The sequence below is a fragment of the Triturus cristatus genome, chromosome 7 (genome assembly GCF_964204655.1).
Source record: "Triturus cristatus chromosome 7, aTriCri1.1, whole genome shotgun sequence".
NCBI lineage: Eukaryota > Metazoa > Chordata > Amphibia > Caudata > Salamandridae > Triturus > Triturus cristatus.
In genome coordinates, this window is record NC_140590.1 from 1,204,335,004 (window position 1) to 1,204,361,111 (window position 26,108).

At 39.1% G+C, this 26,108-nt stretch overlaps 1 protein-coding gene across 1 annotated transcript in view; it reads right to left on the reverse strand.

Moving 5' to 3' along the window:
- Positions 1-26,108, reverse strand: part of LOC146811602 (extracellular calcium-sensing receptor-like) — a 724,241-nt gene that overhangs the window by 418,783 nt on the left and 279,350 nt on the right. Inside the window, exon 2 of the mRNA XM_085615081.1 lies at positions 6,180-6,480. Within this exon, the coding sequence (XP_085471207.1) occupies positions 6,180-6,480 (301 nt within the window). The remainder of the gene's footprint in view (positions 1-6,179; positions 6,481-26,108) is intronic.

Sequence of the window (26,108 nt, forward strand, 5' to 3'; positions counted from 1 at the left end):
CAGATTTGAGGAACAGCTTTTCTTACAAGTGTCCGGAACCTCTATGGGCAGTGTTTTCGCTCCAAGCCTAGCGAACCTCTATGTCCATATTTTTGAACAGGAACACATTTTGTGCCCTCTCAACCCATACAGACATCACATACGTTGTTGGAGACGGTACATCGATGATGTTTTTGTCATATGGACAGGGTCGTTGTCTTCCATCACTGATTTTAGAGCTTGGTTAAACACCCGTAACGCCTTTCTGAGGTTCACCTGTGAGTTCAGCCGAGTGAGTTTGCCTTTTCTTGATGTTTTGATCTTTCCGGCTGATGGCGGCCTTCGCACCGAATTGTACAAAAAACCAATGGCAAGAAACTCACTTTTGCTATATGACAGTTTCCATCCCAAAGCCTTGCGCCAAAATCTGCCCTTCGGGCAGTTTTTGCGAATTAGGAGGAACTGCTCTACGACGGACAAGTACTACGAACATGCTAGAGTACTGTCCAATCAGCTGGTGATCAGACACTACCCCAAAAAGTTGGTAAAACAGTCTCTGAAACGTGCAGCGAACAACCACAGGGCTGCATTACTTGAACTGAGCAGTCCGAAAGAAACGACGAACAGACTGACTTGTGTCAATACATTTTGTAGCTTTTCGAATCAGATCAAGAAAAGCATTTTGGCAAACTGGAAGATACTCACTATCGGGACGACCCCTTTACCTCGTCCCTTGTTTGCTTTTAGACGCAGTACCAACATCAGGGATAGGCTTGTACATACCCGCCCACTTGAGAATAAGAAACATCATCAAGACACTTTGTGGGACTTGCCGAGAGTACGTGGGCACTTCCCTTGTGGCAACTGTGCTGCATGCGCACACACCGCACACACCACCGAGATTGATATTGGGACTTTGAAACCTTGGATTCTGGCTGGTCATACAAACTGTAACAGCAACAATCTAATCTACCTTATTACGTGCCCCTGCTTACTCCGGTATGTTGGAATGACGACACGTAAGGTGAAGACACGCATACTGGAACACAAGAGCACTATTCGCTGCAAGAAAACTTCCTCAAAATTGACTCAACACTTTGTGACGGCTGGACACAGTCCCCAAGATTTGAAATGGACTGTGTTAGAACGCCCTTTCATTCCCACTCACTTGACAGATATTTCTTCTTTTCTGTTCAAGAAAGAACAACTATGGGTTTACAAATTGGATACTGATAAGTCTGGTCTAAATGATGACATTCCCTGGGTGTCACTTTAACACTACTGATGTGTCTCAGGTTCAGGTGCCACTTCCTCCGGGTGAGGTCTCCTGCCATTTTTGGTATTACCTTCTGTTTGTAGTGCCCTTGGTCTGCTGGCCCTTGTGCTTTTATTTAGCTATGGACTCTAGTGCACCTCGGGGTGAACATCCCTGCTATCTTTGCATCTGTGGTTCATTGACTACACTCACCCACTGTGTTGATATACTGTTTTGCTGCGTCACTCACTGTGGGTCTGTTCAATACACGTAGTCATTGACATGGGTTTACTTCAACATCCCTACCTCTCTTGAGGGTACATGATTGCTCCTGTACTCCGTGTTTCTATACGGAGCGCCCGCATATCCATCATATGGGTCCATTTCCTAGTTTATGATCTTTCTTTTGCCCATAGATCCATTTCTGTACATGGCGCTTTTGCGTGTATAAATTCTGAGTCATACAATGCACTCCCTTAGGTTTGAATATTGCCTTTGTTACCAGTCTTCACCCCCCAAGTAGCCACGATGTCAATCTCCTCTTAGACTCGGAGGTTGACGTGTGTGTCCTCACCATTGCAGGGTATTTATTTCATAACATTGAGGACACGCGTGGGTAGCCAGGTCGCAACACGGCCCCTCTGTTATTTCATTCATACGACCTATTAGGACTCTCTGGGCCTGCGCAATAGAGCACCGTTGCTGTCATCCTGAACAAACGGTGTTTTGACTCCGCGCATGCGTTGTATTACATTTTGCACTGGGCATGCGTGACAATATACACTACCATCTCCACCTGAGCGCGATTAGGAGGTTACGACAATGGCTATTTAAGAGCGTGGTCGTGTACTAACATTTACCTCCAGCAGCAGGCTCTCCCGGTCTAGCGGTACCGACGGATAGGTGAGTGTTTGCAAGCATTTTTTATGCCTATCAGCGCGATAGTTTAAACGAATTATGCTGTCTTTTGGGACTTGGATGCTGATTGTTAGACGCTCCATTTTGTCCTACACACAGGTTGTGGTTACCTCCACTTCTTGTTAGTGAGATGGATGGGGAGTAGGCTAAGTGTTTAGTATCTTTGGAGCTCCTACTTAAATCCCATAAACATGTGTAGTGTGTGTTTATATATGGGTTCACCCCGCTTCTTCTTTTTTTTCATTATTTATAGCTCCCCATACTAATGGTTATCTTTCTATGATCGATATGACAAGCGTCTGACTACCATACGATCATCCTCTGAGATTTTGATGACTCTTACCGCACCCCACAATATCATGAAACCCCGTTTTTTTGTAGAGCGGTGCTGCCTTCCTGAGCGGTTGCCAGGCGAGAGGTTAGCTCCTGTACCCAGCCTTTGCGGGTGCATGCAGGTTCAGATATAGGCTGATGACATTGCATTGGCCCGATATCCTTTTTGGTATAGTTTATTCACTTTATTCATGTGCAGTAGCGTTTTTCTGAATAGGTCCTGACGAAAGCCCGATCCACCTTTGGTCTTCGTGGGCTGAAACATGTTGACCACCTAAAACCCACACCATAGCAGTTCTAAATCCATACTGCAGGTGTACTGCTTTTTAATCCTGACAGTAGGCACCTTTTGATTAAAGTTGGCTTTGGTGCCTCCTAGCTAGTTTTAGCTTATCACCATTTTCACATACTCACTAACTTTATTTTTTGCGCTGCACCCTTGCTCACACTTCCTTGCTCATCATATGTGGACTTAGTCAGTCCTAAATACTAGAGATAAAACATCCCTGAGCTCCTCCCTCTCAGTGAGGGGGTTGTAGCCCCCAAGGGAACTAGGTTTTTCCCTTGGGAGGAGAGTCCCTATGATGAAGCATGTCACCATTGGTGAGTGAGGGATTTCGTCCTTAAAGGGATCTGCCCTTATACATACTGAATACATTACCTTTTCTCCAGTTAGGTTTACTACCACATAGGTTTAAATAATACTTAGAGGTAGTCCATAGACCCTAGGATTTCTGTGTTCTGTTAATAGTTGTTTGGGGATATAATCCTTTAGTGGTCTTTAAAACTTTCCCTAGGACTCCTTTGTTCAAACTGCGTGTTTATTAGTGTGAAATACAAGCCTGAATACAGCCAAACAATGTTCCTGAGATTGACTGCACCACACATCCCCTTTTGCCTATAAGCACAATGTTCGGTCAACGAGCATCTCTAAAGGCAGGGCTCGGTGTCTCGCTCTGTCGGTGTCACGTGCTGGTGAAGTATATCTGAAAAGGTCTCTGTCTTCAGAAGTTGGCAAGCAAGGAACTCTGGCATTTATAGAGCTGAGCAGGCACACATGAGATTGCTTTTTAGACTTTTTGTGGAAAAATATCATATGGTTTCTGTTTGTGCAATGTGCCTTTGTGCAAATATTTGGAGATCCCAAAATTCTCAACCTCAGCTAACAGCACTGACAGTTGCATACCTAGGACGTTGTTATCTGTTATAAACTTCTGGACCATAAAGCTCCTCAAAGTGACTGGAATGAGATGTTATACCACACAAAAATCACAAAGAAATACAAATATTGGTGGTTCAGTGGTTAAAATGAGAGCCTTAATGGGCTGGACCAGTTCTTATTCTGTAGACGATTAGCTGTCACACACCTTTTGCTAAGGCCACTGTTTGGCTTTACCCATACATAGTCTCCAGATTGAACCTTGTCTCTTCACCCTTTTCACCCCTGTGGAATATGGTAATTTACTGGATCTATTTCCAGCCTGCTCATATTTTTAGACCCTACATTGTATCTAGTTTCAGCCTCCCTTACTCAAGCAGTGGTTTAACATGAAATACCTCTGGAGGTATTTGTCTGTGCCTTTAAGAGCAAAGATGGGAGAGCTTGAAGATGAGCAGAAACAGGTAGAAAAACACTACAGTGACAAAGAGGAAGCTGGGTGAGAAGAGGGCACCAAGAAGCGGAGAAGAGAGAAAGTAGAGTTGGAAGGTAGCTAGAAAAAGATAGAGAAAGAAGGAGCAAGTGTGGGAAGGAAGCAAAGGTGGGGCAAGGATTACTCATGAAATTAAATCAGGCCTGAAAGTGGTTGGAGCAAAAAATAGGAGATAGGCAGAGAGAAGAGTAAAGAGGAAAGTAAGATTCAAGTAAGAACAGGGGTAGTGAAAGAGAGATAGTAAGAGGGATGGAGCAAATAATAGAGGGGGTGGTGGAAAAACATGGAGATATTATATTTATACCCTAAATAGGATGATAGGATGGAAGAAAGGAGTGGTGAGGGGAAAAAGGAAATGTGAAAACTGGCAGTGTACAAGGAATAATGTGTTGCTAAAGTCACCAATTTCTCTGGTTAATAAAATGCGAGGAGAACCCCTCAATCTTTACACCTAATATTCTGAGGTTTCTGTTGAAGTTCTAAAAAGCATATTCAAACATATACAAAATAATGTACACCTCTTAACGGGTGCTAATATAGGAAAGGGACTGGCTTACTAGACTTCACCTTAATGATGCAAATGTATGGTAAGCTTCATTTTAATGTATAGCTAAAGTATATTACCATTGCAAAAAATAAAGAAGGATCATAATATATCTATATCCATAAAACAATCTAAGAATCACAATCACACGAAATTTCTCAAAGTAGGCTAACTTAAGGCCAGAATACCTTCAAGGTGTAAGGAATAATAGTGGACTTGTCATACAGAAACATTAAAAGGTTAGGGTCTGATTTAGATAGTGGCAGACGGTGTTAGTACCATCTCCATGGAGGAGCACTTTGCATTTTCCATGGTGAGGGTACTTCGGCCACTAAATATAGAGATTCCCACAGGTGCAGCGAACATGTCTTGAATTTACTACACTAATAGCATGGCAGTTCCTGTAAATGCATTGAAAGGGTCTCTGTGACAACATGATGGTGCTGCACAAAACACACTTTCAATTTAAAAATGTTTTACTTTCACAAACAAAATGAGATTCATCGCCATGGAGTGTTTTCCCAAAGCATAGAGGTAATTTAAAAAGTTTTACTTTCACATACCACCATGGTGGCTGTGTGTAAAAGTAAAACTGGTCATATGTCAGCGCACTCAAAGTCGGGCGTTCGGACACATGGTCAAACCTCTGGTGACTGAAACAGAGTAGTCTCCACCATCTACGTACATACTGATGCTCTGCCTGTCTGTAATCAGGAGGGTGGACATTCAGGCTGGGTGAAAGAGTACTGCATCATAATTGCAAAGGACTGCCATTTCTGACAACATCTAAATCAGGCCCTAACTAATGACTATGATTAGGGTCACAGTCTAAAGTATAAACTTTATGCAACTACCTGGGTAATCAGCTATCTCAAAAGAGCAATTCAGCGTTATTCCATGGACTGTAACTTCTTGGTAATTATATACATACATTTGACAAGCTTACTGATATTCATGCTGGTTAAACCACAAAGCCTATATTTAGTTGCCTTGGAAATATAACTAAGACCAACCTTGTTCAACATTAAATTCATTAACGGTCCACGTAGGAGAGGAAACATTGAGCATGAGCAAATTAAATTTTCCAGTGTTTAATTTGGAAAAAAGTGAGGGTTAGGGTCCAACTTCTTTTACTGGAACTCCTTGGGGCTCACAACCTTCCACTGCTCCTGCTAGGTCGGCCAAATGGCACTTCCAGTGATTATTACTAGTCATCACAGTGAAGAAACAGTGGCATTTTGCGTAATAAGTGAGCTCAAAAGGTAATAAGAGGGAACAAACTTTTGGCCCTGATCTATATAACAATGAATGTCATCCTTTTTGGACTTTTCACAATTTAGGTGAATAATTTACAAAGGTATTGAGAACTTTATGATTATAAACATCTCCTTGTGTGTGTGAGTGTGAACATGCTCACTACACCATTGCAACTAAGACAAATGACTAAGTACTATGAGATGCTACTACATCTTCTAGAAAATTCAATGGCTTATCATACCTGAGGATGCCTGGTGATACCAAGGATTCTGGCTGTAGCAATGGAAGTTGTAGATGGTGCATCACCAATGAGAACAGATATTTTAGGTTTGGTGGCACATCTGTAGTTTGGGATAGCTGCCCGATGACCTGATAGCATCCCGAAAGTCCCCACAATTGCTCCTGCTTCAGCAAAACAAGAGTCATATATCTTGAAGCCGAGTTTCACATCAGGTAGAATATCAGGGTTGTTGTTAATTTCCTTGGTTGCAAAAACCATGGCAAGAAGGCTTTGGTATTGATCCAAATCCATATAAAGGATGCTAAAAGAAAAATAACACATATTTTGTGAAAGACCTTCATATTTTGCATTAAAGTCTTAATGGGTTGACTTGGATACATACTATCAGATTCGGAGGAGGCAAGTAGTGAAGGTGGGGTGGGGTGTGACTGTCTCTACACAGTTGTGGGTGTCTCTACACAGTTGCACTCAGAGTCATTACCAGCTCCCATTCCGCTGGATAATGGTGCAGGCAATCATAGCAGTAGATATATGATGTGGCTTCCTCCTTGCACACTTTGATTTCAAAACCTGGTCATTCAATGCTCCGATGTGACAGCAGTAAAATACTGGGCCCTGGAAATAATAGTGGGAATGTCTGTAATCTGCTGTAGCCTTTCCTGGGTCTGCACAAGCATGCAAGGGGAGAGGGGACCTGGGCTGGAGCACTGCATACTACCGACACTGTTATTGCTAATCATCTCCTCGCCTGACAGTAGGGATTACAGGTCACATTGACACCAATTGTGGCAAAGCCTCTAAGTTCTCAGTCGCTTCCTGCTTTTACTTTCAGAAGGGAGAACACAGCTTCATAAGGAGCAAGAGGGAATTATTAGAGAGGGTTGGGGCATGGTGTCATCTTAAGGATTTTGGAGGCCCAGGTAGGACATATTTTAGGGGCCTCAGAACAGAACACATTTGAATTGTATTATCCCTTACCAACTAATACAATCATACATGATGATAACTATATTAACTCATTTGGTAGATTTAACAGAGTCACACCCAAAAGGTTGAAAAAGGTCTTGCCCCAGACCCCAGGGGGCTTATTCGCAAGTCCCTTCTGCCACTGATACATAACTTTTTCCCATATTAAAAGTGACACACCGGTGGCGCAAGGGGCTTGTAAATAAGCCTCCAAATACATAACATGACACTGGGTAGAGAGACTGAGTCAAAAGTAAAGGGAGGCCAAGAGGTAGAGCAGCTTAGATAGACAAAAGAATTAACAGAGGTCAAATGGAGAGAATTCTCACTTTCCCAGGAGGCTCCTTATAAAATGGGGGCCCAGGGCAAAGGCCCACTTTGCCATTTCCCGAAAACGCCTCTGGTGGGCATAGTGGCAGGAATCTAGGGATTACCTATGTGTTATACTCAGATGAGGGAGGGAGAGAAAGTTAAGTGTTGGTGTGGGATGTTGGTGGAATGCCAGGTACAAGGGAGGCAGGGAGGGGGACAAGATACCAGGCATTTATTTCTGTATTAAAGTGATGGGAAGGTGTTGCAAAGGGAGGTGGTGACGGCAGTATGGCAGGTTTGTTTTAAACATTTGGTTGAGGTTGGAGTGAGGAGGTGGCCAGTGGGTGACTGACAAGGTACACACAAACACACACAACACACACAATCACACACACATACATACACACACATATATATGCATATATACATATGTATACTTATTTATACATATGTATAGACACACATATGTGTGTTTAAGTGTATATATATATCTATATATATATATATATACACCAGTAGATAGTTATAGTTAGGACCGAGTTTCCATAGGAAATCTCAAAATTCTATTTTGAATAACTTTGTCGCCGGTTGACGAATCCTCGCGAAATTTTCAAAACTAATGGGGCGCTCCTCTCCTTCCCTGAAAGTCTCGGGGGGATTCGTCAAGCGGGGGCCGAGAAAAAGGGGGGGTCCCAAAACGCGTTTTCCCCATGGATTTTTCCATAGGGACTTTAGTCGCAGCTACAGCCCGAACGGCTGAACAGAATTACGTGAAATTTGGCAGAGTGGTAGCCATAAGGTCAAAGAAGTGCCTTTTGCAGGTCTGGTGTAAATCTGTTCAGTATTTCCTGAGAAAATAGCATTTAAAAGCATATATATATCTATACGCGCGCACCGTGCGCCCTGGGTGCGCGCACCCTGCCATGCGCGTGCGCAATTCTGATTGGTTGTTAGATCTTAGTAAACATTCGAATCGGTCAAAACCAGGAAGTGTCGGCCGCCATTTTGTCTCTCGCACTCTGAGGGGGTGAAAAACAAAGGTTGAGAACGTGAAAAGGGGGCAGGCTCGACAGTTCCTGACCCCCTAGCATTTGTCAGGGGGTCCCAGAAGGACCCCCAAGGGCCATAAAAAGTTTTAATTTTTTTCGCGAAAAATCACGGAGTGCGCGCAACGTGCGCGCATGGTGGAAACGGAAAAAATTCCGCGAACGTTGCGCACCGTGCGCGCACGGTCCAAACTGCGTAAAGTGGACGCGCGGTGCGCGAAGCACGGTGCGCGCACGGTAAAAAATAAAAAAATATATATATATATATTAATAACTTAGCATTTAAAAAAACGTACAAATTCACTGAAAAAACCATAGGTGTCACACACGTTATAGTTAGGAATTAGCATTTTAAAAACCTTGCAAATTCACTTAAAAAACCATAGGTTTCACACATGTTATAGTTAGCTGGACATTTCACTCATGAAAAACCAATGAAATTCCCCCGTTATAGTTAGTGCAGGCAACTATAACTCACGCGACCACAATCCTCTGCTGATGACATATGTGTCTTTCTGAAAAATAAATATTTGTAATATATGTATAGCTAAAGATTAATGGAAGAAGACATGGGTGAATAAGTGACTAAATACAGTGATGTAATATCATCAGCAGAGGATTGCGGTCGCGTGAGTTATAGTTGCCTGCACTAACTATAACGGGGGAATTTCATTGGTTTTTCACGAGTGAAATGTCCAGCTAACTATAACATGTGTGAAACCTATGGTTTTTTAAGTGAATATATATATATATATATAAATTCACTGAAAAAACCATAGGTTTTAGGGAAAGTTATAGTTAGTTGGACATTTCACTTGTACAAAACCAGAGAAATTCCCCCGTTATAGTTAGTTCAGCTAACTATAACTCGCGCCTCGCAAGGCACTGCTGATGACATCACATATTACATCACTCATGACATGGTCAGTGACATCACTCATGACATCACTGATGACATCTCAAATGACATCACTGATGACATCACTGATGACATCATCCAGTGACTGTGTGTTTCTGTAAAGTTTAAATATGTTTAATATATATAGGGAAAGGCATATTGAAGAATGAGTGGGTGTATAAGTGTCTTAATGGATGATTTAGTCGGCGCGGGACTGACTCTATAAGTGAGTGATTAAACGTATGTTACTGAATGCATTTGTTAGTGACTAAGCTGTGTGAATGTCTGTATCTGTCCGTCTGTTGGTGTGTAAGCGGCTGCATGGGTTTGCAAATAGCTATATGAGTGTCTATATGGGTAATAGATTGGTTGTCTGAGTATCTGTATGGGTGCCTGAGTGTTTGCGTGGGTGGGGTGTGTGTGACTCTGTGCATGGATGTATGAGTGGGTGATTCACTGGGTGCATGGTTTCAACAGTGCATCTGTGATGGACTGTATGGGTGGGTGAGTGTGTGTGAGGGTGTGTTAATGAGTGAATGTATATTTCTGTGGTGCATGTGTAAGTAACTACATATATGAAAGGCAGTATATATGTGTGTTAGAGTATATAAATGGCTATAAGTGAGAATGTGTAATTGTGAGAGTGGCTGTATGGATGAGTGTGTGCTTGTATCATTGATTGTATAAGAGTGTAAGATTGTGCTAGTATTTGTATGAGTAATTGAGCTGGTGTGTGTATAACTGAATCGGTGAGTAAATGGCAGTGTGATTAATTATTTGCATGACTGAGTAGGTGTGTGAGTACCTCTATGGATGAGTGGCAGTGTGTGAGTGTCTATATAGGTGTATGAGTGCATATGATAGTCCTGTACTGAGTGACCATAAATATGAGTGACTGTACGGGTGAGTGAGTGGATGGGTGTGTAGACCTAAGAATCAGTGAGTGGGTATGTAGTTATTGGTGTTGGAGTGTCTATGGTTTTGAGAATGGCAGTCTGTAATTTGGAGTGGGTGTATCAAAGGTTATATTAGGGTGTGAGAAGATGCATCAAATTATCACATGGATGATGTCATCAGTGATGTCATCAGTGATGTCATTTGAGATGTCATCAGTGATGTCACTGACCATGTTATGAGTGATATAATATGTGACGTCATCAGCAGTGCATTGCGGGGGTGCGAGATATAGTTAGCTGAACCAACTATAACGGGGGAATTTCTCTGGTTTAGTACGAGTGAAATGTCCAACTAACTAAAACTTTCCCTAAAACCTGTGGTTTTTTTAAGTGAATTTCTAAGGTTTTTTAAATGCTAATTTCTAACTATAACGTGTTTGAAACCTATGGTTTTTTCAGTGAATTTCTAAGGTTTTTTAAATGCTAATTCCTAACTATAACGTGCCTGAAACCTATGGTTTTTTTCAGTGATTTTCAAAGGTTTTTTAAATGCTAATTTCTAACTATGCCTACAGAGGTGGGACATGTGAAGAAAGAAGAAAAAACGCACAGAAAGAAAAAACAGAAATGCAGAAAGAAGCAACAGAATTCCTCAAAGACGAAGAAAAGTGCAGAAAGAATGAAAACGTGCAGAAAGAACAAACAGATGAAAATTCCTCCTGTACCCTCAACTTTTTCAGATGGATACTGGTGGTAACTGAGTCTAACTAACCAGGCCTAGAGCCTGTGCTATTCTAAAAGACACGGAGAACACAGTGAAAACACCTGCATACACTAGGGAACACTATGCTTTGGGGTCCCCCTGTGATTAGCATGACCTCCTCTGTAAGCCCCTAGTTTATATTAGGGCATAAGGATTAAAACTACCTCTTAAAATGTGCCAAGGGGTGCGTTTGCACACTGGTGAAGGGAGAGGGGGGCCTGAGATGACATGAGTGCAAACACGACCTGTGGCCATTTTAAGTTGGGAGATTAAGTCCCCATGAATCCTGAGGATCCCTAGGGTCCAACTAGCCTACTAGGTACCTCCAGTAAGTGCCACAGAGCTGCGTTGCAGAGAGATGTAAAGAGGGGCACGGCCTACTCCACCTCTCTGCAACCCAGCGCAGTGGTGCTTGCTGGAAGCACCTGTTGGGCTAGTAGGCCCCCAGGGACCCTCAGGATTGAAGGAGAATTATTTCCATAACTTAAAACACGCCACAGGGCGTGTTTGCACACGTCACCTCAGGCCCCGCCCCCTCCCCCTCCCTTCCCCACTGTGTAAATGCGCCCTGTGTCTGTTTTAAGTTGGGAGATTAAGTCCCCTTGAATCCTGAGGGTCCCTAGGGTCCAAGTAGCCCACTAGGTACCTCCAGTAAGCACCACAGAGCTGTGTTGCAGAGAGGTGTAAAAAGGGACGTGGCCTCAGAACACTTGTCTGCAACGCAGCTCCTTGGTGCATACTGGAGATAAATGTTGGACTAGTTGGCCCTCAGGGACCCTCAGTATTGAAGGGGAATTAATTCCCCTTCAATATGCTCCCTCCCGCGTTATAGTTAGCTGGACTTTTCACTCGTACAAAACCCTAGAAATTCCCCCGTTATAGTTAGTTCAGGTAACTATAACTCGTGCGCCCCCGCAATGCACTGCTGCTGATGTCACATATTACATCACTCAGTGATGTCATCAATGGTGTCATTTGAGATGTCAAGAGTGATGTCATCACTGATGTCACTGACCATGTCATGAGTGATGTAATATGTGACGTCATCAGCAGTGCATTGCGGGGGCACACGAGTTATAGTTACCTGAACTAACTATAACGGAGAAATTTCTAGGATTTTGTACGAGGGAAATGTCCAGCTAACTATAACACCCCTGAAACCTATGGTTTTTTTCAGTCAATATATATATATATATATATATATATATATATAATCTACTGGTGGTCGCCAGTAGATAGTTATAGTTAGGATTTTTTTTTCCATAGGAAACCTCAACATTCTATTTTGAATAACTTTGGTGCCGGTTGACGAATCCTCACGAAATTTTCAAAACAAATGGGGCGCTCCGTTCAGCTCCTACCCTGAAAGTCTCGGGGTGATTCATCAAGCAGGGGCCGAGAAAAAAGGGGGGTCCCAAAAAGCGTTTTCCCCATGCATTTTCCCATAGGACCTTTAGTCGAAGGTACAGCCCGAACGGCTGAACAGAATTACTTGAAATTTGGCAGAGAGGTAGTCCTCAGGTCAGGGAAGTGCCTTTTGCAGGTCTGGTGTCAATCTGTTCAGTATTTCCTGAGAAAATAGCATTTAAAAGCATATCAATATCTATACGCGCGCACGGTGCAAGCACTGTGCACGCACGGTGCCGTGAGCGAGCGTAATTCTGATTGGCGGATAGATGTCAGTAAACATTCTAATCGGTCGAAATCAGGAAGTGTCGGCCGCCATTTTGTCTGTCGCACTGAAAAGGAAAGGTGGAGAACGTGAACAGGGGGCAGAATAGGGAGTTCCTGACCGCCTAGCCTTTGTTAGGGGGTCACAGTAGGACCCCGAAGGGCCAAAAATGTTTTTTACATTTTTTAATAAAAATCGCGGGGTGCGCGCACCGTGCGCGCACGGCGGAATAAATTTGTAAAAAAAATAGAATTAAAAATCAAGTTTAAGTGTTTAGATGTTAGGTGGCTCTAAAAAGAGCCGTTGTGTTCATTGAGTGTTTTATTGTGCCTACAAGTAAGTACCGATGCACAGTTCGAAGTTCAAGAGGAAGACTCTGTTCCCTTCATCTGTAAAATGCACACCATCTCCTCTATAAATGCCTTGCATGTTGTAACGCAAGTTGTTGTGGTATATAGAACCCATACCATAGTCTCTGAGGAAAGCAGAAACAGACTTATTGACATGTTTCCTTGCTTTTTCAATCTGTGGACAATGTTGGTTGGACCAGTTCCACTTTTGCCTTTGGCATATATTAGAATATACAAAGGCAGTTTGTGGAAAAAGTGACATCAATTGCACAAAGGTGTCCTTAATAAGCATTTCCAGACCTACCCCAGTTAAAGTGCCTAGGTCATTTCCACCACAGTGCACAATTATAAGGTTAGGCTGTGGAAGATGTAGAAAGATTTCACCAAAGGCATTAATTGGTGCCACTTTAACCCTCTCTGACCAATCCATTTAATGTCTACATTTGGCAAAGCAAGGTCTTTGACAATACCTCTTTTTATGCATACTTTTCACTCCAGAAGACATAGCTATGACCTACAATCCACACTGTGAACGTCTTTCAAGGAGATCTGGATGCACTCAGAAGGTGTCTTTCAGTAGAATGGCAATATGAAAAGAAAGACAGTTGTAAAAAGGAGGCTTATATACTTTTTTTAAAATAGAAATAACTCATTGGCTGTTTCAAACCATTCAACACTAAAAACTAGGTTGTATGTTTACATTTTTAAAAGCATGTGTTGTATTGGTTCAGAAAAATGTGTTCCCAGAGATCATTAGTTTGGATTTGCTGTTAGGTTTGAAAAGTCAAGCACTCTTGCTCTTTGGATTAGAAACATTGTGTGCTGAACTTCTGACCTCTCTGCTCACACCAGTGTTCCATGACCTGTTGCTATGCTAGGAGGTAGAAGTCATGTAGGGGGTAGGGATCATTTGGAAGGGGTTGAAATTTGCAACCAATAGAAATGTGTGTTTCCATTTGAAAAAATGTGGGAAGCAATGTGATTTGAAGTGAACATGTATATGTGTGAAAAAAGAGAGGGGAACTTTGCCATTTACTGGTTCTGGTGAGAGGAGTACAGATCACAGATTCTGGCTCTGATTATCAGCTCTGATTATCTGCTGTGTGTAATCTGCTGTGTGAGTGCCATATTTCTTTCACAACTAACTACTTTTAAAGGTGAGTTATGAATTTGAGAGGGGATGTATATGTTGCATTTTGATATAAATAATAGAAATTTGATTCTTCTTTTAAAGTTGTGTTTTACATTTTATGTTTTGGAAGATATTTAACTGCTTTGAATTTGTGAGATATTATGGAGTATGTCTTCACCATAAGTTAAGGTGTACTGGTATCACCCAGGAATACTATTTTGTGCCTAGAATCACACCATGAGTCTGTGTGCACACAGGAATTGTTGTCAGAGATTTAATTTGAGTTGCTGTTGTTCTGTAAGACTTGCAGTTGTAGGAAAGGGGCAGCTTTTTTTTTTTTAGTGTGACGGTTAGCATATAGACAAATCATTCTTGAACTGTGATGATTAGCATTCAGCAGAAATCACTATGTCACAAATGAGAGGCAAATGCAAACACATTTAAAAATTATCATGGTAGATTTTCCTTCCACTTTTAAAGTTGTGTTTTACATTTTATGTTTTGGAATATATTTATCTATCTGCCTTTAACTTGTAAGATATTATGGAGTATGTCTTCACCATAAGTTAAGGTGTACTGGTATCACCCAGAAATACTGTTTTGTGCATAGAATCACACCATGAGGACATGTGCTCTTTTTTGCCTCTCTTAACTATAAGGGAAAATGTGTCAGGCTGTCACAGTAATTATCACTTACTCTACCACAGTAGTAAATGTGCTTTGAAATTGCCTATCAAATATCGTTTTCTGCCTAGAATCACACCATGAGTCTGTGTGCACACTTGAATTGTTGTCAGAGATTTAATTTGTGTTTCTGTTGTTGTGTAAGATTTGCACTCGCAGAAAAGGGGCAGCTTGTTTTCTTCAATTGTGATGGATAGCATTCAGAAGAAATCACTATCTCACAAATGAGAGGCAAATGCTAACACATTTGAAATCAACATGGTAGATTTTCCTTCCACTCCTGCAATGGGTGAGGTAATTCCTACATGTTCAAAACTCCAATTAACCCTTACCACACATGTACTCTTATATACATCTCTGCAGTCTTCATGCAGTTGTGCAAGCGTCAATGCAGATCTCTCTTGCACCTGACAATACACAGTCTCCAGAAACACACTCTTAGTACATAGGCAGCAGCTTCTCCTACACTCCTATGCTTACTACTCAGCTCTGTGTGGTATTTGAGTTAGAAGTATGTAACACTAACACATTCAACGTCACCAAGGCTCATTTCCTTTGCTGTAATCTAATCACTCACCCAGGTAACAGATGCTGATGGTCTCAAGTAGCTGTTAGGATATGTGCTCTTTACTGCCTCTCTTAACCATAAGGAAAATGTGTCAGGCTGTCACAGTAATTATCACTTACTGAACCATAGTAGTAAATGTGCTTTGAAATTCCCAATCAAGTATCGTTTTCTGCCTAGAATCACACCATGAGTCTGTGTGCACACAGGAATTGTTCTCAGAGATTTAATTTGTGTTGCTGTTGGTCTGTAAGATTTGCACTCGCAGGAAAGGGGCAGCTTGTTTTGTTCAACTGTGATGGTTAGCACTCTGCAGAAATCTATATCTCAGAAATGAGAGGCAAATGCTAACACATTTGAAATCAACATGGTTGATTTTCCTTCCACTCCTGCAATGGGTGAGGTAGTTCCTACATGTTCAAACTCCAATTAATCCTTACCACACATGCACTCTTACATACATCTCTGCAGTTTTCATGCAGTTGTGCAAGCGTCAATGCAGATCTCTCTTGCACCTGACAATACACAGTCTCCAGAAACACACTCTTAGCACACAGGCAGCAGCTTCTCCTACACTCCCATGATTACTATTTAGCACTGTGTGGTATTAAAGATAGCAGTGTGTAACGCTAACACATTCAACGTCACCAAGGCTCATTTCCTTTGCTCTAGTCTAATTACTCACCCAGGTAACACATGCTGATGTTCTCAAGTAGCTGTTAGGACATGTGCTCTTTTCTGTCTCTTTAAACTATAAGGAAAATGTGTCAGGTTGTCAGGCTTTGAAATTGCCAATTAAATATTGTTTTATGTCTAGTATCACACCATGAGTCTGTGTGCACACAGGAATTGTTCTCAGAGATTTAATTTGTGTACCTCTTATTGTGTAACACTCGCAGTTGTAGGAAAGGGACAGCTCATATGATAGGATTTGAAAAGCTCAAAAAAAATATAGTAATATATTTAAATTACATAAAGGTATTTTTTTTTTAGTTTCTTTCAGGTATTGATGAACAACACTGAAATACATCAAATATGCCTATAAAATCAAGAAAGAGAAAAGAACAGCAACAACATCTATATTTGAAGACAACTGGACAAAAAAAAATAGTTGAAGGACCTCATGTTGGAAAAAAGAAAAAGTCTTCTGGTAAGCAGACTAAGGATTTTTTTAAAAATATCTTCAAACAAAGAAAAAATGTTAAAAATATATCCACTGCAAATACTGTTTTAAGTACAAAACAACAAGAGTGTCATCAAAAAATAATTAAAGCTAATGTAGAATCAGAAGTAAGAAAGAGAGATGTAGTACGAAAAATAGATTTTAAAAACATTTGTCGAAAAATGTTTCAGAGAAGAGTGAAGAAAAAGAAATATATTGAAACTATTGTTACAAAGGCTTTGGAAATAAAAAGAAAACTATTCATTTTAATTTTGAACAGGATGCATAGATTAGATAAATTAGTCAAAGCAATGAAGTCACAAAGCAAAAGGAAAAGATTAGTGAAAAAAATAACTTTTGTAAAGTGTTCTTAGGAGAATGGAAGCATAGTTCAAGTACTGAACCATTTTTTAATGAAGAGAGTTATCTTCAAAGTAATAGTTTGTTGCATGCAGTTGACACCAATGGTCGAGCATATGAAGTGAAAGACGGTTGTGTAATGGAAAAGGAGAAAATGGTTCCAAGAAATGAGGAAGAAGTGATAGCCGATGAGGTTATGGGGAGACGTCCTAAAGCCCCAGTGTACACTTGGAATTGTAGTAGTATTTGTACTGTGCGACAGGAATCTATTGATAAATTACGTGACTTTCTAAGAGAATATAGTAAAAAAAGTGTTAAACAGAAGATTAAGGTGCTTCAAAGACTAGATCCATGCAGAGTGAGAGAGAATACTGGCTTGCAAGGACATTCTCTGGCTTGTCTATCTAGGAAAGTTTGTCAAAGTGTTTTTCACCATTTTAGGATGCTGGCAGTACATCATACTGAAATGAGAAAGTTTGTGAGAACATTGTATTTTGCTAAAAGTCCAGCACTAAAGTTAAATGAATTGAATAATGCTCTGTTCCGTGGATCTGTATCAGATGTAGTGAAGGTTACTGATGATATTCAGTTTTGTTATTTTGGTCCAGAACAAGAAAGTGCAGGAAATGACACAGTTATTGAGGAAAATGTGGAAGAGAATATAGAACTCACTGTTAGTAAAAATTTTGAAGATGAAATGACAAAATTTACTATCATCTCTAACGAAAGACCAAATATTACTTGTATTTGTTGCCGGAGAAGCCATTATAACATTCAAACAAGGAATGTTGATCTCTATAAAAAAGTGATAATGAAGATAATTATAAGTGGAAGGATTTTGCAACATATATATTTCTGGAAAATTGTTTTGATTTGGGTGAAGATCAGCGTATTTGTAAATACTGTTATAACAAGTTAGAAGAAAATAGAATGCCAGCAAGAGCGGTACATAATAATTTAGAATTGTTTGATATTCCTGCAGAACTTTCTGATTTAAATACGTATGAGTCTATACTCATTCAATGTGTCCATCCGTTTCAGACCATAGTGCGTATGGAGCCCAAAACAGGTAAATTACCTCCTTCAGATTTACAAAGAGGTTTAAAAGGAAGAGTTGTCTATTTGCCATTGGATTTGAAAAAAAATATTGAAACAATTGATGCAGATAGTTTGGAAACTGAACCATTAGTTATTCTGGTTAATGGTGTACCTACAAAGAATAAGAAAATTTGGCAGGAGCTGGTAGATGTTCGAAAAGTACAAAGAGCAAATTTATATTTGAAAAGAAATAATAAATGGTATGAATCAATTTATATGGATGAAGATGAAGAAGTTTTACTAGAAGACACAGAAATACCAACTGGGCAAATTGAAAAAGTGGATAAGTCAAAAGAAGAAGAAATTTATGAACATTTCAGCATACATCCTCTTCATTCTAAAGAAGTTATGGGAAATGCTATTGATCTGTTTCAGATGAAAAAAGCAAAAGGCACTCCCGTGAGTGTATGGGAGGAGAGCTTGGAAGGTCGTTGTTTTCCCCAGCTGTTTCCTACAGGAAAAGGTGGACGATATGATGAACGTCCAGTACAGATTCCTGCTTCCGAGTATCGGACTACAAGATTATATGCAGAAGATCCAAGATTTCGTCAACGTATTCCTTATTTGTTCCATCTTTTATTTGAAAGTGACTTGTATGCACTATCTTATGCAGTAAATCATATTTTAAAAACTGGAGTACATCTACATAATGTGTCAGCAAAGGATTTTATGAACAAAGTGGAACAGCAAGATGATCATTTGGAATCTCAATTGATTAATTTGATGGCTTGTCAGCGTGGGACTAATGAATATTGGTACCGACGCCATGGAGAATTGAAATGTATGTTACGGAATTTAGGAACTCCTACATGGTTCCTTACCCTAAGCTGTGCTGAGTACGCTTGGGATGATTTACTGGATTTTCTACGAGAGGCAAATTCAAACATTGAAAAAATCCAATTCAAGACAGCGGGAGAATTGTGCTCTTTGGATCCGGTTGATGTTTGCAGATATTTCAATCATAGATTTGAGGCTATGATGTCCTTCATCTGCAATAAAAAAAATCCACCTCTTGGAGAAGTTGTGGATTTCTTTTGGAGAAAAGAGTACCAAGCAAGAGGTGCTCCTCATATTCATATGCTGTTGTGGATTAAGGATGCTCCAAAATTTGGAACAGATGCTGATGAAGCAGTTTTATCCTTCATTGAAGAATATGCAAGATGTGCTATACCTAAAAGCACAGAAGAAATAAACTTAAAAGAGCAAGTTTTACGTTTCCAAAGTCATCGGTGTGGAAAGTACTGTCGACGAAAGTACAAGAGTAAAGTTAAATTCTACACAAAATGTCAATTTGGATTTCCACGACCTGTTCTTTCAAAAGGAAGAGTAAACAGTTTTATCTCAGCTGTGCGACATACTATTACAAGAAAATCGCCGAAAAATACGTACAACCTGAGAAGAAAAGAAGAGTCGAAATACATAAATGACTACAACCCAGTCATTTTATCCATGTGGAATGCTAACATGGATATTCAATATGTAGCTGACAATTCTATTGCTGTTGCTCGGTATGTCACATCTTACATCACAAAATCTGAGAAAGCGGAATTGAAAGAAATGTGGGAAGAGATTTCTCACGAGAAGACTATCAGTAAAAAGCTATACAGTTTCAGTTTAAGGATGTTATCGCATCGAGAAATTGGATCATACGAATGTTCAGATAGGTTATCATCTTCAAGTCTGTACTCCAAATCCAGAAGAATAATTTGGGAAAGTTTAGGCCTTGCAGGAATGCGAAATCGGGAATTGAAATCTATTCAAGAAATTGAATATTTAGCTGAGTACGAACCAGAAAGTACAGACATTTTAAGAACAAACATGTTGGACACATATTACCCGCAAAGAAGTCATCATCTTGAGAACATGTGTCTCTAAGAAGTGCTGCAGGACTACATTTTTAAACGGAATGCCACAGAAGACATCAACAATGGAAAATATAAAGTCACGGGTGTGGAAGGATGTTTGGTGAAGCAAACAAAAGGAAGTTTGATTAATCATCGGAAGCTGAGCTGTGACACTACTGACAAAAAGGAATTTTACTACTTGGCACTTTTACAGCTATTTAAACCATGGCGTTCAGAGGACGAACTACTAGGAGAATTTCAAAGCTATGAAGATTCCTTTAATGCTTGCAAAGATAGCATAGAATGCAGCACTTTCACAACTTATGTTCAAATGTTAAATGAAGAAATTGAACAAGAAGCAACAATTGCAGCTGAAGTAGCTAGAGACAGTTCTCAAGACAGTCAAAGTTCTGAGACGTTCAGTCAAGATCCTCTAGGACAACCAATCGTAGAAAATGAAGCTGCAATAGCCATGACTGAAGTGGAAACAGCTATGAATCAAGCAAAGGAAGATTTAATAAACTTACAAAATTTGGAACAACATCTGAATGATGAACAACAACAAATTTATGAGGAAGTCAGAAAAAAATTTGATCACGGGTTACTACATGAAAATAAAGAGTGCTCATGCACATCTTTTGAACCAATCAGAATGTATGTCAGTGGACAAGCAGGAACTGGAAAAAGTTTCTTAATTAATGTACTTAGAAGCTACCTACAGAACAAAACGGATTCAACTTTGTCTTGTGTTGTTACTGCTCCAACTGGGTTAGCAGCGTATAACATAAAAGGAGTTACCTTACATCGTTTGCTAATGTTACCAGTGGAGCATGAAAACAAAATTCAATACCACAAGTTAACAGGAGAAGCATGTTTTGAAGTTTCAAGAGTGTTGAAGAAGATGAAGGTTCTCATTATTGATGAGGTAAGCATGGTATCGAACTTAATGCTTACACAATGAAGGGTATATTCCTAGGCAATTACATTAGATATAAACATAAGCCACTAGGTCAAGAGATATAAAACTGAAAACATAAGAAAAGCTGTTAATGAAAGCCAGTGTACCATACAATAATGAAGGTTAAAACATTTTTTTATTTATTATTAGCAATGTAAAATCATATAGTGTGTTTAAATTAATGAAAAACTTAAACACAATTCAATTTCTAAAAATGTACATAAGTTTTAAAAGAGAACAAACTTTTAAACAAATATCAATAGGTGTACAAACACAATAGCAAAAAAAGTCTATTCAAGCACACAATATAAAATAATAAGAGTGAATCAAAGTATGAACATTATATGAAGTTGCGGCAATGGATTATCTTTGTACATTTTTAGAAATTGAATTGTGTTTAAGTTTTTCATTAATTTAAACACACTATATGATTTTACATTGCTAATAATAAATAAAAAAATGTTTTAACCTTCATTATTGTATGGTACACTGGCTTTCATTAACAGCTTTTCTTATGTTTTCAGTTTTATATCTCTTGACCTAGTGGCTTATGTTTATATCTAATGTAATTGCCTAGGAATATACCCTTCATTGTGTTTGTTACCCTGTCCTAGGAATTTACCTAAATATTTACAGGGGGTCCTTGATATTTTCAAAAGATCGAACTTAATGCTTGCCTTTGTGCATTTAAGAATGCAGCAAATTCTAAAGACAGACTATGACGTGTTATTTGGAGGAAAACACGTCATAGTTTTTGGGGATCTTTTGCAGCTTACTCCAGTTAAAGGACTACCAGTATTCCATACACTTACACATGAAGACACGAAAAAGCCGTTTGGAAGTATAGGTAATGTGAATATTTGGACATACTTTGAGTATAAAGAACTCATTACCAATCTGAGGCAAGCCAATGATGAGGATTATGCAAGTATTCTCAAAGATATCAGAATTGGTGTACTCACAGAACATGGCAGAAAAGCTTTACAGAGTCGATTGCTGTGTAATTTGTTTCCAGCAGAACAAATAGTTCCAGAGAAAATATACAAGAAAATTGCTGAGAAAAATACTGTAATCTGCTTAATGCCAGCACTACATGAGTGCTCCATATTCAACCAAGAACTTTTGAAATTGGAAAATGAGGACATTATAAAACTGGAAGCTGTGGATAAAATACAACATGAAGGAATAACTATTATATTGACAGGCAAATTGGCAACTAAATTGGATTCTCTAGAGAAAAACATTTCGAAAACAGCTGGTTTGAAAAAGAATCTTTATGTATGTTTGAATTGCAGAGTAATTTTAAGACGTAATTTGGATGTAGAAAAAGGTTTAGTGAATGGAGCTATGGGTAAAGTTATGGGTTTTGTAAAGTACCAGAAAAAAGATGGAATTTAACTTTTAAAAATAAAATTTGATCAGATTGAAGAGGTAAAAGACATTAGTCGTTGTTCAGTTCGTTTTTTGCTAGTGAAAGACTTATATGTACGTAGGAAGCAGTTTCCGTTTTCTCTAGCATATGCTGTACTATTCACAAGTCTCAAGGATTAACTGTAGATAGTGCTTTTGTAAACATTGGATCTAGTGTGTTTAAAGAAGGTATGGCATATGTTGCTTTGTCACGCGTGAAAAAATTATCTGGTTTATTCATGATAGACTTTGATGACTCAAAAGTTAGTGCTGATGCAAATTGTGTGAAGGAGTATAATAGATTAAGAAGAAGCTATGCTCCTCATTTAGGTCAGTATCCTGTGTTTGACAAACATGTTGTTTTTCGGAAAAGGAGAATTGACAATATCTGTAATGAGGATGTACAGAAGAGTAAACAAATAGAGAGTGATGTGATTGCAAGCAAAAAGAAAAAGGACAGTGTTGAAGAGGTTGTTGGTTGTCATTTTGAAAATAGCTCTGGTGTCAACTGCTATGCAAATGTAGTACTGAATGTTTTATTTTATCTAGAAATTTTGCAAGAACAGATATTACTAAATCATGAAAAAAGATTATGTTCTCTGCTGAGTATCCTTTATGAGAAGCTGAGTAATGATAAAACTAAAATAGAAAGTGCTTCTGATGTTAGAAATCTTTTAGATGTATGTTCTGGATGTACACAGTTTAAAGAAAATGTCCAGCAAGATGCACAGGAATTTTTAATGTATATGCTTATGCTACTGGAAGATGAAGGGGTAGAAGTTGAAAATATATTTGGTGTCTCTTATAAATGGGAACATTGTTGTGAAAACTGTATGAACACATGTAGCAGTAATGAAGATTCTGAATATATTTAACATTACCAGAGAGTAAATCAGTGACTTTTAGTAAATTAGTTAAAGATGCTAATCACAACATGGAATGTTCTCAATGTAAATCAGACATGTTATCAATGTTATTTTTTAAGAAATATGGAAAGTATGTAATTTTAATGATACAACGTTGTAGAGCAGATGGAACAAAATTGGAAACTTTACTAAAGAAGTTTGTTGGAAATCAATTATCTATTTCTGGAAAAACTTTTGTTGCAGTTTCAATAATTTTTCATGATGGTCCTTCTATAACTTCTGGTCATTAAACAGTTTATTTAAAATGTGAAAAAGGATGGACACTGTGTAATGATTCTCAATTGATTTTCAAGCAATGTTTGCCTTATGATTTACCAAATTGGTACTTAATTTTTCTGAAACCAAAATTTTAGATACAAATTTCAGCATCTGAGGAAACCATTTTTTCAATTTTAAAGGATTAAGATTGGATATTTCACTTAAAATGGATTTTAAAATTACCATTTGGACTCATGGAAAGGTAAAGGTAACAATTGTGGACTTCTTTGACAGATATTATTTTGCTGGATGTGCTTATGCAACAAGGTTTAGAGATGTTATTTATTGCAAATTGTTATTGTTTTTAGAAGGTATTGTTAATATATATGTGACATTTCTATCAAGGTATGTTTTAGTGAGGATACATTCGGGGCTTTTTTAAACAATCTTTCAGATTGTTTTTTTTTTTGCCCGCTGTTAAATGATGAATACAATTGATATCACAATTTTCAGTGATATTCAATACATTCTGAAAACAGCAAAAAAAGGGCAAAAAATTGCTTTGTTAAATATGATAAAAACATGTACTGTTTAATAAAATGTATTTTTGAATATTAATACTTTTTTTCTTTTTTTCTGATCTTGAAAGAAAATTTAGCAAATGTAATTTATTTTACTTGCAATTAAAAAAACCCATTTATTTCTAATTAAGTTATTTTGATGGTCAGGTAAGTTTAAAATATCTGTATTTCTCATTTCTTCCCTTTCATGCTTCCTTTTCTTCACCTCTCCTCACTCTCCTTTTCTCATTTCTCTTCCCTCTCTCTCTTCTTGCTTTACTGCTCTTTTGTAACTGCCTCACTCCTTCTCTACTACTCCCCTAGGTTTACTGCCTCCATCACTATTTTTTCAACCATGTTTGTCTCCCTGTATCCATATGTCTCAGTCATTGTAAGTGCCTTACTCCTTCTCAGTTCCTTGCTCTGTCTGTTTCTGTCTCACTCCCTTTGTCTGTTTTACCCTTAATGTTCTAAACATCTCTGGGGCAGATTTACAAGCCCCCTGCATCATCACTACGTCACTTTTCATGACATACTGGTGGCGCAGGGTGCTCCTCCATATTTACAAGGAGAGGAAAAGCCACCCTGTGTGACTTTTCCTCTCCTCGTAAATACAGCCACTTCACACGTAGCACTGTGCGTTGAAGGGATATTCTATGGGTGTTGTTGTTTGTGTTCCCACGCAACACTAATAGAACTACACATAAGTCCTGATTTACGAGAAATCGTAAGTCTGAAGTTGTGTGTGAATGGTACGCCACCCTAGAGGTGATCAAGGAGAAATGTTTTCATTTCTCTTTATTTTTTCCTCTTTCAGTGCAGGCTGCATGGTACAGCATGCATTGAAAGAGGAAAAAGCCTCTTGTGATTGTTTTTTTGAGGAAGGTGTTCCTTCCTGCACAAGAACTATCTCCCCACCAGGCATTCTTGCACCATGGTGTAAGGGAGCTTGTGTCGGCGTATGGCTGCAGTTTGTGCGCTAGTGCAGGGGAAACATAGAGATGCAACATATTCTTGTAAATATTGTAAATATGTCACATCTCTGTGCTTCGAAACTAACGCAGCACGGCACAGCAAAATTACTTGCTGCAACATGCTGCATTAGTTTGTTATAAATCTGCCCCTCTGTTTGTAACACTCCTCTCTCCATCACTCATTTTCCATCTATGTTAATTTTTTTTATCTTCTCCGCCGTTCTCCTTCCCTCACATTCTGTAACTGTCACTATCATTTAATCGTAGTCACTCCTATTCTCCTACTTCTCTTCCTTCTGTATGTATCTCACACTCCTTCATATTTTTGCATTCTTTCCTTCAATCAACGTCACTCTGCTTTGCTCATGGACATCCTGACTCCCTTTATCTCACTCAAGTTTCCTAAATCCGTCCATCCTCTCACTCTACATTTCTCACTTTTCCTTACCCTATTTTCTAATTCTCATGCCCATAAAAAATAAAAAATAAATAAAAATCAAATTTAACTGTTTTGATGGTGGTAGGTTCTAAAACGAGCCATTATCTTTTTTCAGAGTTTTAGGGCACCTATAAGTAAGTACCGATGAAGAGTTTAAAGTTCAAGAGGAAGATTCTGTTCCCTTCATCTGTGAAATGTACACTGTCTCTTTTATAAATGCCTTGCCACTCCCCTCACTATTTCTTCTTATTTCCTGGGACAAGGAGCTGAAAACGGCATACTACTTCAGGGAGTGAGGAGGAGACGTGGATGCACTCAGAAGGTGTCTTTCAGTAGAATGTCAATATGAAATGAAACATAGTTGTAAAATGGAGGCTTACATACTTTTTTTTTTTATTAAAAACAACTCATTGGCTGTTTCAGACCACTCAACACTAAAAACTAGGCTGTATGTTTACATTTTTAAAAGCATGTTTTGTATTGAATCAGAAAAATGTGTTTCCACTGAACATTACTTTGGATTTGCTGTTAAGTTTGAAAAGTTAAGCACTCTTGCTCTTTGGATTAGAAACATTGGGGCAGATTTACAAGCCCCTTGAGCCACCTTTGCGTCACTTTTTCCATGTTAAAAGTGACATAAAAGTGGTGCAAGGGGCTTGTAAATCTGCCCCATTGTGTACTGAAGTTCTGACCTCTCTGGTCACACCACTATTCCA